General features: G+C 46.8%; 1 protein-coding gene across 1 annotated transcript in view; it reads right to left on the reverse strand.

Moving 5' to 3' along the window:
* Positions 1 to 13803, reverse strand: part of BFAR (bifunctional apoptosis regulator) — a 95925-nt gene that overhangs the window by 43328 nt on the left and 38794 nt on the right. Inside the window, exon 2 of the mRNA XM_073591081.1 lies at positions 9690 to 10019. Coding sequence (XP_073447182.1) covers positions 9690 to 9943 — 254 coding nt within the window. The 5' untranslated portion in view covers positions 9944 to 10019. The remainder of the gene's footprint in view (positions 1 to 9689; positions 10020 to 13803) is intronic.

The raw sequence follows: 13803 nt of genomic DNA on the forward strand, positions 1-13803 counted from the left end.
GTAAGCGGCGGAGGGCACTGGATCGTGGCGGGAGGGGGGGGCCTCTCCCGCCACCGATAAAAGTGATCTCGCGGCGAATCCGCCGCAGGGACCACTTTTATCTGAAAGCCGGCCGCCGCACGAAAACGGGGATACCGGGGTTATGGCAGCTAGCTGCTGCCATAACAACGATATCCCCGTTCAAACTTAGGACGTATATAGTCGTGCGGCGGTCGGGAAGTGGTTAAGCCACAAAAGTCTGTGCATGTGTACAGACAGGAGAGCCAAACGAGAAACCTGCTGTATTGAATCCTTCAAGGCATCAACAGCAAAACACAGCACTCGAGGTATATCTGCTCTGCTTTCAGCAGGGTCATATTCTTGGTTAGGCCTGTCAGGCTGTATGACCTGATGCTTTAAGGACTGGCAGACACCAATTGCGGCGACAGCTGGCTGAATAGCTGAACTGGCCAAAGAAAAAGGAAGCCTTTAATAGCGATTCCAGTTTCTTGTCAACAGGGTCCTTCAAGCCCTGTGCGTTATCCACCGGAGAAGTTAATCTAGGGCTGGCATTCTCCACGGGATATAAAAGGAGAACATCTTGGGAGGAAGGAAAATCCTGTTAGGATGTTCCCAATCAGCATACACCCTCTGTTCAATCAGTGGGTGCAAGGAACAGACTCCATCTGAAAGCCTGGACTCCAAAGAGGACCAGGGGGCTCAGGAACCTCTGCAGGAGGTAATTTGTCGGTAAGTCTAGATCAAAAGCCTCTGTGACTGAGAGGCTGATACCAGCTGGCCTTCTTCTGGCCCAGATTGTTCAGAAGCAGACTCATCTGCCAGGCCCTCCACAGAATCCTTGGCATTTAGCTCTTCCCCATCCTCAACCCACTCCTGCTCCAAGATAGGAGGTTCAGGGGAGGGGGGGGGTATCTGTCACGCTTCTTGCCACCTTGCGAGGTGGAGGCAATCATGCCAGCAATCCTGTCCTCTAACCCGGCTAGGGCTGAGGACAGAGTATCCCGGGTTATAAAGGCTGAAGCAGCAGCGTTGATCATAGGCACAATACCGGACAGGCGCAGCAGCTCAGATTTCCCAGAAGCCCCTGGTCTCTCCAGGGATACAACACTAGGGTTTCGACTACACTCCTCAGGAGCTACTGACGACATAGATGTGCTCTTCCCTGTAGTGTTAGGCCCGCTCCTCTTTTTTGAAGACATTTGCAAGCCACAAAAAGGGGGAATCTGGGTTTAGAATTTTACCCCAGAAGGGAGACCCTTTTAACAACTTGCCACCCGCCCACCGTGAAATGACGGCTGGGCGGTGTGGCTCAGCTCTCGTTCTGGGTGGACGTCATACGACAGCCTCCCTAAACGACTGCTCTCGGGCGCAGGGCGCGACCTCGACCTGCGTAAAGAGCCGCGGCTCTTTAACCATGTTACCAATCACAGCCAGTCACATGTAAACATGGAGATGCCGGTAATCGGCGCTCCTCTTCACACAGAGTGTGAGGAGAGGAGAGCCGATCAGTGGCATCTCCTCACAGGGGATAGCTAGGTATGTATTCAGGGCACTGATGATCAGTGCCCGGATTACAATTAAGTGCCTACTAGTGCCAGCAATGATTGCCCACCACTGCCAGAAAAATCAGTGCCAACAAGTGCCAGCAACCAGTGCGAGCAATCAGTGGCCATTAGTGATGCCAATCAGTGCTGGTTATCAGTGCTGATCACTGCTGCCCACCAGTGCAACATATCAGTCACACCTATCAGTGCCCATAAGAGCGGCATATTCGTGCTTCATTAGTGCCGCCTCATCAGTGCCCAGTGAAGGAGAAAAATTACTTATTTACAAAATTTACTGACAAAAAAAAAACTTTTCAAAATTTTTGGTCTTTTTAAATATATTCATTTATTTTTTAGGAAATAAAAAAACCAGGAGTGATTAAATACCACCAAAACAAAGCTCTATTTGTGTGAAGAAAATTATAACAATTTCACATGGTTACAGTGTAGCATGACCGCGCAATTGTCAAAGTGTGACAGCGCTGAAAGCTGAAAAATGGCTTGAGCAGAAAGGGGGTGTGCCCTGTATGGAGATCGCCAATAGTGCTCACCAAGCCCCTATGCAACAATCCTGACAAGTACTTTAGCCTGCTAACTAACACCTGGAGGACTCACATGACCCGGGTATGGAGGAATTAACTGCTGAAGTGAACTGGTTCAGAGCCTGCTCCGAGTCCAGCAGCTGCCCCTTGGAAGCACTGCATAACGGCCAGCTTGAGTTTCAATAGGCTGGTTGTGCGCCGGGATGCTCTGCAAATGCATGTATGTGGTTGCGGCGGACGTGCACAGCTGTGTTCGCACACAAAACAAATCCACAGAGCTACAGCGCCTGTGCTGAAATGTATGCACACATAGTTCAGCCACGTGTGCCATGGCTGCCATAGAATTCTCGTGCTCCATGGCAAACCACAGAAAGCGGCCAAGGACAACAAGACAAGGTACTCCTACACAAAACACAGCAGCTAGCCTAAAACTCCACCTGCGGTCACCGCCATACAGGTGCACAGCTCTAGCTAGTTTGACAGATTGTCACAATCACTGGAGTCCCCCATAATAAGTAAATAAGGGGGTTTCAATTTCCCGTCCAGGCACAGGGAAGCCTTTGAAACCAATATTCACACATCACGGCGGGTTCCGTCACTTGGGGACCTTCAAGGACTGTGTACCCTTTAACGTTTTAGGGTCCACTCCCTTGGACCTGTACAGCACCCTGCAGGAATGCCTTAGCTCTGTGGTGGCCAGACATCCACTACGCAGGGTCCAGCGCCCGAAGGTAGCATTACAGGAAAAACCCTGCAGGATCCTTGCGTCATCTTTGCGAGGCTCAGATACCATTTAAGCACATAAGCTTTTTTTAAATGCATCAGATTTATTCAATCCCTCGATTCATTTAAGAATGGTTTTGGGACTAAAGACCTGGAGCTCCGAGAGCTCAACAAACGTGCAAATCCACCTTGCAGACACTGGTAAAAAAAAATCTGAAGTACTTCCTGTATGGAAGGGGTTATATAGGGGCGGACTTCCTGTCAAAGGCTTTGTCTACCAGTGTCCATTCACCTAGAGGTGGCGTATAACCCAGCAAGTAATGATTATTATTATACAGGATTTATATAGCGCCGACAGTTTACGCAGCGCTTTACAACATTAGGGCAGACAATACAATACAGGAGGAATCAGAGGGCCGCCCTGCTCGTTAGAGCTTACAATCTAGGAGGGAGGGTCAAGTTATACAAAAGGGTAATAGCTGTGGGGGATGAGCTAATGGAGAAAATAGTGCAGTTGTTAGATGGAGGCAGGATAGGCTTCTCTGAAGAGGAAAGTTTTCAGGGATCGCCTAAAAGTGGATAAATTTGGAGACAGTCTGACAGATTGGGGTAGGGAATTCCAGAGGATGGGCGAGGCTCGGGAGAAGTCCCGAAGGCGGATATGGGAGGAGGTGATGAGGGAGCTAGAGAGCAGGAGGTCTTGGGAGGAACGGAGATGGCGATTAGGTTGGTATTTTGAGACTAGGTTAGTGATGTAGCTGGGGGCAGAGTTGTGGATGGCTTTGTAACTTATTGTTAGTATTTTGAATTTAATTCGTTGGGTGAGTGGCAGCCAATGGAGGGATTGGCAGAGAGGGGTAGCAGACACTGAGCGGGTCGTAAGGTGGATAAGTCTGGCAGCAGCATTCATGATGGACTGCAGGGGGGATAGTCTGTTTAAAGGTAAGCCAATGAGGAGTGAGTTGCAGTAGTCAAGGCGAGAGATAACCAGGGAGTGAATCAGGAGCTTTGTGGTTTCATTGGTTAGAAAGGGACGTAGTTTAGAGATGTTGCGGAGGTTGAGGCGGCAAGCTTTGGAAAGTGATTGGATGTGGGGCTGAAAGGAGAGTTCAGAATCCAGGATAACACCTAGCACCCTGACATGTGGGGACGGGTGGATGGTTGGGCCATTGCTCTTGACAGAGAAGTCAAGGGAACAGGCACGTGGGGGAGGAAATATTATAAGCTCAGTTTTGGACAAGTTGAGTTTGAGGAAGTGGTGTGACATCCATACAGATATGTCGGTTAGTAAGTTAGTGATGCGTGAAGAGACTGATGGAGTGAGTTGAGGGGTAGATTTGCGTGTCATCAGCATAGAAATGATATTGAAAGCCGTGAGAGGCTATCGGCTGACCCAGGGAAGAGGTGTAGATTGAAAATAAGAGGTCCAAGAACAGAACCTTGGGGGACCCCGACAGAGAAGGGAAGAGGAGTGGAGGAAGTAGAATTGTAAGTGACACTGAAGGTGCGTTGGGATAGGTAGGATGAGAGCCACTGAAGAGCACAGTCACGGAGACCGAGGGAGTAAAGTTTTTTTGAGGAGGAGGGGGTGGTCAACCGTGTCAAAGGCAGCTGAAAGATCCAGAAGTAGGAGTACAGAATAGTGTCCATTGGTTTTTGCAGTTAGTAGGTCATTTGTGAGTTTTAAAAGAGCAGTTTCTGTGGAGTGTTGAGGGCGGAATCCAGATTGAAGGGGATCAAGAAGATGGTTTTTAATGAGGTCGTCACTCAGTTGGTTGTAAACCAGGCGTTCAAGGAGTTTAGAGGAAAAGGGGAGCAAGGAGATAGGGTGTAGGTTGTTAAGATTGGTAGGGTCCAAGGACGGCTTTTTGAGTATGGGGGTGACCAGTGCATGTTTTAGAGCGTCGGGGAAGATGCCAGAGGTGAGGGAGAGATTGAAGATGTGGGTTAGAGAGTGTAGGATGGGGTCAGAGGGTGACCGTAGCATTTGAGAGGGAATAGGGTCCAGGTGGTTAGGTGGGCGATAGAAAGGAGTTTAGCAACTTCATCTGTAGTAGCAGATTTGAATAGGGGGAGTGTCAGTTGTACCTGTTGACATGGGGTCTTAGCTGGGGGAGATACCTGTAGAATGGAGATTTCATCACGGATTGTATCAGTCTTGTTTTTGAAGTGATTAGCAATCTCCTGGGCAGTGAGTGAGTCAGTGGGTGGAGGCGGTGGAGGACAAAGTAGAGAGTTGAAGGTAGAGAAGAGTTTACGGGGATTGGATGAGAAGGTGTTAATAAGAGTTGTAAAATGGGTTTGCTTGGCAGTGTGGAGGAAAGAATAGTATTTTTGAAGGGCAGATTTGTATTGATTGAAGTCTTTGAGAGACTTAGTCTTGTGCCACAGACGCTCAAGAGCACGACTATGTTTTTTGAGACTTTTGGTGTCATCTGTTTGCCAGGGTTGTAGGGGTCGAGGCCTGATTCTGCGTGTAGTGAGGGGAGCGAGCTTGTCCAGGGTGGTGGACAGAGATTTATTGTAGATGGACGTGGCTTGGTTGGGGCAGGACAGGGGAGAGATTGTCATAGAGGTGGTCAGTAGCAGAATAGAGGAGAAAGAAGTTGAAGTTGCAAAAGTTTCTACGGGTGATGGTTAGGCGATTGGAGGGAAAGGTGGTGGAAGACAGGGGGAGAGAGAAACGAATAAGATGGTGGTCGGAGAGAGGAAAAGGATTGTTTGAGAAGTTGCATGGAGTGCATAGGTAGGAGAATACAAGGTCAAGGGTATTGCCATCAGAGTGAGTAGAAGCCTGTACCCATTGCTTCAGGTCAAATGAAGAGGTTAGACTAAGAAGTTTAGAAGTAGCAGGAGTGCACTCCACCTCCCTTGCGTCCATTAGGCCTAGGGGAGTGAGTCCAGTGAAGGTCACCCTGGGAGAGGGAAGCAAGAGAAGGGGTGTCATATTCGTGGAGCCAGGTTTCGGTGAGAGCAAGTAGATTGAAGGAATTAGTGACAAAGAGGTCATGAACAGCAGTGAGTTTGTTGCAGACAGAGCGGGCGTTCCAGAGGGTGCAGGAGAGAGGGAGGCTGGTGTTGGCAAGAAGAGGAATGAAGACTAAATTGTGTAGATTGCGACTACTGCCAGAGGATGTAGGGTGATGGTGATGGGTGTGTTGGGTACAGTTAAATAAGGGAGGCCCAGAGTTTGGGGAAATATCTCCAGCGATTAGGAGAAGCAGAAGAGTGAGGGAGGTAATATGAGAATATGATTTGTATGAGGGGACATGCTTCAGTATCCTGGGGGGTATGTTAGCAAGTGGGCTTAGAGTTAGAAAGAGGTGATGAGTGCAGTAATAGGGGGAGGGGAGAAGTGAGGGTGATATGTACAGATTGTGTGATGGAGCAGAGGGATGTAGAAAAGAGAGCTTGAGGAGAGAGGCTGCAATTGTGAAGAGGAGGAGAGGTAAAGAGTGCATGTTTCAGAGAAGGAGAGATAATATGAAAATGAGATCACCTGCAATCTGCTATGGTTTGCTTTGTGCAAATCGCTGAAGTGCAAGAGCAGAAGTGCCACTTATTTTAAGAACGCCACTTCTTTGGAAGAACCCCCTGTATGTGTTCCCCCGTAAAGAAAGCCTTGTTATATACTGTGTTGGGTGTGGATGGAATCTGGCAATCAATTAGGAGGGCATATTAGGAACACAGCAAGCAGGGCATAACTTTCACACCACAATCAAACTGCAAGGGGACTAAAAGGACAAAATTGTAAAGATAAGGAAACCCATAATTTAGGTAAGACTTAATGGCTAAATAAACATTGAAATAATGTGAGCATGGCTACAGATGTAGTTGAGACAGCGGTGACAGATTACCAAAAATGTATGTAAGCGATTAATAGCCCAACTCCATGCCCCGTGATGTATAATGAAGAAATGTACCTGTTCATAGACTATCATGACATGACTGTCACCTAGGGCCAGAAGTCAGCCTCTGCAGTAAATATAATTTGTTACAATTTTTTAAGCTAGGGAAATGATATGGGAGGGAGAGAGGTGGGAGGTCGAGGCAGATAGAGGTTGAATAAAGTCACCAGTCCATCCAGTTCAGTTGTGTGTTTATGTTAAAGTGATACTAAAGGTTTGTTTTTTATTTTTTAAATATGTTCCTTTAAAAGGTAGTGTACTATTGGATCACTACCTTTTCCTTTGTAAATGCTTTTTTTCTGTGTGTGAATTTTCAACTTTCTGTTCCTCCTCTAGAAGCTTGCCCCCATCATCCGAGCCTTTCTGGCTGGGGGTTAGTCAGCATACTCGCCCCCCTCCCTTGGGACTACATCCCTGCGGGGAGACGCTGTGTGCGTTCACAGGCAGGGGAGGCAGTAAAGCCTTCCTTTAAAGCAGTGACGTTGCTGCAGGGAGAACGCTCGAAAACCCAGAAGTTGAGGAGAACATACAGAGAGGAAAGGAGGAAGTGCTGATAATGCCTATTTATCTAACAGGTAAATAAAAAATTTTGGAAGAAATAACTGCTAGATTCATGATCTCTATAGCATATAGATCAGATAAAAAAAAAAAAAAAAATTGGCAATAACAGTAAAGGCCAAAAAAAAGTTTAGCTTGACAAACCCTTTAAGTCAAATTTGGTTCACAGCCCGCTTTCAGAAAAGACTTTGCAGACTGTAACACCTGAAAGCAGAGAGATGTGTTGTTGGGATGAATGAAGTGCATAAAGTACCCTCCAATGCTGAGCCATCGGAAAATAGTACTACTGACCCACAAAACTGGCAACTTACTCCTGCATCTATTTAATCTGCTTCACCCAAAGCTACAAACCAAGAAATCAATTAAGCTGAAACCTCAAAACATTGGTTTTGGAACACAAAAAAAGACTAATTGTTTTAAATTATTCACCAAATCTTTAAAATTTGCCAACTTTTCTTAGCAGTTTATCATTATGTTGCTATTTAGGCATTACTGCCTGCTGCTTCACCTGTCAGCCTATAGGTAGCTTGGTATTAAAGCAGCATAAAACCCAATAACAAAAGTGTAATATATTGCAGTTTACCAATCATTAGATGTGGTGGCTGCATTGGTTTTCTTTTTTCCCCCTCCGTTTTTACCTAGTGATCTGGCCAGCAACACACCTGGGCACAGCAGACAGCTGCATTGTCAGCTTGGGGGGAGGGGAGTGTTAGATGTATTAGCCGATACCAATACACTAACAAATTGAAGCGAAACTCCAGCTAACACTAAGTAGTTACAGCAAACTTTCTTTTTTTCCATTTTGGGACAAAAAAGGTTTTACAAACTGATCATTGTTAAATGGCTTGTCTCATCCCCGTAACAGATACATCTGCAAGTGAGCTTATTCTTTTAAAAAATAGACTTGCTGGCTGGATCACCTGATGCAAATAGAAGAAATGTTTGCTTTTGGGTTAAGTGCCAGTTCACACTGCAGCGTTGTCTGAGATCGGATTTGATTCGTACCGCACTGCAAATCACATGCGATTTCAGCCATACAGATAGAATGGCTAAATTTGCATCGCATTGAGACCAAACTCGCACAGGACCTTTTTTTGGTCCGCAGCAGAATCGAATCAGAGTTTGCAGATCACACTGCGATATGTGAACTGATTTGGGAGTGTCATTAACTTTTAATTGACACTCGCAGCTGTTCGCATAGCGCAGTGTGAACTGCCACTGGGAGACATGCGATGCAGGAACCCGCAGTGGATTTGCAGGTTCCCACATCACTGCAGAGTGAACTGAGCCTAAAGGCTAAGTTTACCTAAATAAAGATTGCAGATATTTGCAGGCAAACATGTACATTTATTATTTTTTTTTAAATAGTAGCAGATCGCAAGTGCAATGCCAGGCTTCTGCACACACTGCCTACAGCTCTGTTGCCTGTACCTCTGCAAGGTCTGTCATTTTTAGGCTCCATTCACACCCGCGATTCTAGAATCTCGACAAAACATGGGATGCCTTTGCAATGTCATTACTTTTAATGGCACCCCAATCGTGGTGCGATTTTGCAGCGATGAATAGTGCTGCAATTGCAACGTGCGAAGTTTATCGCTCAAAAAGGAGCAGGAGCTTCTTTTGAGAGTCACGCATTTGCAATTGCAGCACGACAAAATCAGACCGCGACAGGGTTTGCCATTGGAAGTAATGGCACTGCAAACATGCCCCACGTTTTGCAGCGATTCCGGTATCATGGGCAAAATCGTCCACGATTCCGGAACGCCCAGGTGTGATTGGAGCCATAAGGGCTGTAGGCAGTGTAAATAAACTACAGGCGTGCTGATCAATGCACCTGCAGTTCATTCAAACTGCAAGTCTATCTGCCACTGTGGCAGAAGGTACTAGTTTGTGGCTTCACGGGATTCTGTGACACGCTATTTTTCAAAAGTCACAGCGGGTGCGGTGAGGAGAACCACTGCCTGCTGTCACGGAAGAGGGAGAGGAGGCAGGAGCTGGAACATTTATGTTCTAAAAGGTGAACTTATCCTTGAATACCGCTTTAACAATGGCATTTTCTTTACTGGCACAGACCACATAACTAATGCAAGAGCACAGCCAACATATTCATTGCTATGGACTACGACAACAGGAATTTTTGTTTTTCAAAGCACTAGGCCAGATTAACACTTCCACACAATACTTGGCAGATGCCTCTTCAAGCCTATGATGAGGTATATTAGTGGAAAATGGTAGACAGAAAAAGCACTGCAATCAGGTGCTTTTTGAGAGCGTGTGAGAATTTATTTGCTTTCTTTACATATAAGATGATGGAAACCTAAACTGCTGAGAACAAAATGTTGAAACACCAGACACATGATTTATCGAATAGGATTACAAATTATAATACAAACTCAGCACACTGCATGTCTTACCTTAGCAGAATGTTAACTTTAGGAAATCCTTCCCATTTGTTGCGACACTCAGGACATTCAGTCTTTTTTGATGAAACCCACCACAGGGCCAAACAGTGCCTACAAAAACTGTGCCCACAGTTCAAAGTGGTAGGGTTCACCAAGATATCATAACAGCAATTGCAGGAAAACTCGCTGACAGAGATATTCCGGTCTAATTTAGCTCCTGGCTTGAGGTTATCATTACCACTTTCCAACTTTACATCTTCTTCCATGGCTACTGCCTATAAAAGTTTAGTCAAATATAGTATCCAGATCTTCAAGAAGATTCTCCACCAGGCATCACCAACCCTGCAAAAGAGAAAAAAGTTCTCACTTAGTGAAAACCTTAAACGGAAAAATTATAGGCAATGCAATTTCCAGGTTTTTTGTTAAAGCTTAATGGAAAAAGCTGAAGTGTCTCTTTGTCATAACAATCAACCTTTTTTTAGCTACCACTTCCAAGGGTTTGTCTCAAAGTAAAAAAAGAATCTTCAACCAGAAATTTCAGTTAATTTCCATTAATCTATCAGCATACCTTAATTTAGACAAGTAGTTTGTGAACGATGTGGCAGTGGCATTTTGAAGCACTGTGTGGAGATGCAAGCTTTCACTTGGCGGTTCTTTCTGATCCTAGACCAGACACCCTAAAGATGACATTCTCAGCCAGGGTTCCTCCAGGTTTCTAGGGGCTCCATGAGATGTGGCTGATTGACTTCCCATCTGATAGTGCCTATAAAGCTCTAGGTCCAAGGCCACTGAAGCCCCATACACACGATAGGACTTTGTACAAACTTTCCTGTGGATTTTTGTACAAAGGGCGTTGGCCATAGGTTTGTATTGCATACAGACGGCATGACTTTTCCAGCCAACTTTCACCAAATCACGTGGTTTTTCAGCTCTTTACCACCACCTTTTGGTCAACTTCTGTATTGTTGTCTGATATTGTGTCAATCTCACCGCTTTTAATCGGCGAGACTGACACCTTGCGAGCCGGGTTCACACTGGTGCGGGGATCCGACTTGGATCCCCGTCAATGCCAGGCACTGTTTGGTATGAATCTTGAGGGGGTACTCCATGCCAAATTTTAAATAAAAAAACGGCATGGTTTCCCCTCCAAGAGCATACCAGGCCCTTAGGTCTGGTATGGGTTTTAAGGGGAACCCCTACCCTGAAAAAAGGCGTGGGGGGTCCCCCCAAAATCCATACCAGACCCTTAGCCGAGCAAGCAGCCCGGCCAGTCAGAAAGGGGGTGGGTATGAGCGAGTGCCCCCCCTCCTGAGCCGTACCAGGCCGCATGCCCTCAACATGGGGGGTGGGTGCTTTGGGGGAGGGGGCGCCCCCCCCAAAGCACCTTGTCCCCATGTTGATGAGGACAAGGGCCTCTTCCCGACAACCCTGGCCGTTAGTTGTCGAGGTCTGCGGGCAGGGGGGCTTATCGGAATCCGGGAGCCCCCTTTAATAAAGGGGCCCCCAGATCCCGGCCCCCCACCCTATGTGAATGAGTATGGGGTACATCATACCCCTACCCATTCACCTAGGGAAAAAAAAAAAGTGTCAATAAAACCACACACACTACACAGGTTTTTAAAGTAATTTATTAGGCAGCTCCTGGGTCTCCTTTTCCGACTTCGCCACTCTCTCCGGCCTCTTCTGCCGGTGTTCGGCCAATGGCTCCTGCTGCTATCAATCTATGCAATGAGGAGAGCGACAGCGGCTGGAGCTGCTGCGGTTATCGTTGGAAAGGATTTGGGGGGGGATTTTGCTCTAGGTTTTTCACCTTAAAATGTGTACCGAAGATGTCCCATTTGTCCTCTTTATCCACTTTCCGTCCGCGTCTCGTATATTTACTGAAGCATAATGGCACCACTGCATGAAATCCCGTACCTGTATAGGGCGCGCTATGGCCGCCAGGGACGGATCAATCTCCAGGTCCAGGCCAACGATTTATGGCCTGGACCTGCTGATCGGTTCTGGTTAATGAAATGATGAAATGCTTCCCCCTGCCTGTAAGTGTAAACACAGGCGGGGGAAGTGATGTCAACTCCCCTCAAGGAACGCTTTTCCTTCCAGAGAGCACATCTCACAGTGAGTTGCAACAACACTACACTAACACTAGTACAAGGTGGTACACCTGTTAACACCCCCCCCCCCCCCCCGTTAACCCCTTCACTCCCTGTCAGTGTCACCCAGTGCAGTTGTCAGATTTTTCACTGATCACTGAACTGGTGTCATTTGTGACACTAATCAGTGTTAGGCCCAGGTAGCATTAGGGTACCCCTCTAATAAAAGGTTTAACCCCTTGATCACCCCCGTCACCAGTGATCACCGCATTAGTGTTACGGGTGACGCTAGTTATTTTTTCATAGCATTAGAGTACCCGCCGTATATTGCCTAAATAAAAAAAGGTATAACCTCCTGATCACCCGGCGGGTGATATCAGTTAGGTTTTAGGCCCCATTCACACCTGTGCGTTTTGTAGCTTGAAGCTACAAAATGCTGGAGGGGGAAAAAAATAGAATAAAATAAAACAATTATTCTCTATGGAGATGGTTCACATCTCCACTCCAAAACACCTGAAGCCAGAAGCTCCAAAATGCCTGAAGCTCAAACAAGTTCTGGAATTTTTTTTTTTTTTTTTAAGGCAAATATGGGCGTTTCTCTGCTTTTTACATTGGTGATCTTTTGACCTGTACAAAACCGCGGCAAAAGCACATGACTTTCTGCCTGAAACCACTACACTCAGGTGTGAATGGAGCCTTAGCGTCAGGGTCTGCATCGCCCCAGGCAGCGTCAGATTAGTGCCAGTAGCACAAACAACCACGCACGCATCATACACCTCCCTTAGTAGTATAGTGTCTGAACAGATCAATATCTGATCAGATCTATACTAGCGTCCCCAGTAGTTTAGGGTTCCCAAAAACGCAATGTTAGCGGGATCAGCCCAGACACCTGTTAGCACCTGCGTTTAGCCCCTCTGCCCAAGCCAGCCCACCCAAGTGCAGTATCAATCGATCACTGTCACTTACAAAAACACAACTGCAGTGATCGCAGAGTCAGGTCGGATCCCTGAGAACGCTAACAGTTTTTTTGGTAGCGTTTGAAGCAGTCGCTGACAGTCAGGTGCTCTTTTTTCCTGTGAGTCTCACTAGTTGTACCAGTAAATTTAGCGGACAAAATGTCCAATCGAAGGTACACTAGTAAAGAGGCCTACATGTTTCTGAGCATGACAGATCTGAGTGAAGAGGAAGTCACCCATCTGTCAGATTCAGGCTCAGAATACGATCCTGTAGACAGCAGCGCACCCAGACAGATAGCTCCAACAACGGAGTAGTAGTCCCTGCCAAGGTCAGGCGTACCCAACCCATGTCTTTCTGCTGTTGTTGAGGTGCAAGAACTGCAGGGTTCTCGTATGGAGCAAAGAGCCAGTACTAGTGCCGCTCATCCTTCTGGTGAACTGGCAAGCACCAGCGGCCTAGTACATCCTGGTCGTACATCCAGCACTGCAGTAACACTAGGTGACGTGGCAAGTCCCATAAGTGCAGTTCAAGCTAGTGAGGTGGCTAGCACAAGTAATATCCCGCTGCCACCAAGACAAAGAGACAGGCCCGTCGAGCCCATAGTGCCCTTCCTGCTGCATTTGCAAATCCAAATTGGGAGCCCACCACTTCTGCAGCACCCGTACTTCCCCCATTCACTGGCCAATCCGGAACTCAGGTGAAAACAGTTGATTTTACGTCACTTGATTTTTATTCACCGTTTTTCACGAAAGATCTCTATAGATCTATTGTGGACCAAATCGATTTGTATGCTGGTCAATTCATCGCCGCTAATCCCCAGTCCTCCCTTGCCAGAGATTGGAAACCAATTACGGTTTCCGAATTTAAGACCTTTCTGGGCCTATCCCTCCTCATGGGCATAACTAAAAAAAAGTGAGTTGTGGTCATATTGGTCCACTGACCGAATTCACCATATGCCGTGTTCTCCGCTTGCATGACCAGGACACGATACGAGCAGATCTTGCGGTTCATGCATTTCAATGACAATGAACTCTGTCGTCCTTGGGGTGACACTGAATACGATCGGCTCTACAACA

This window comes from Aquarana catesbeiana, linkage group LG06, assembly GCF_042186555.1.
Source record: "Aquarana catesbeiana isolate 2022-GZ linkage group LG06, ASM4218655v1, whole genome shotgun sequence".
NCBI lineage: Eukaryota > Metazoa > Chordata > Amphibia > Anura > Ranidae > Aquarana > Aquarana catesbeiana.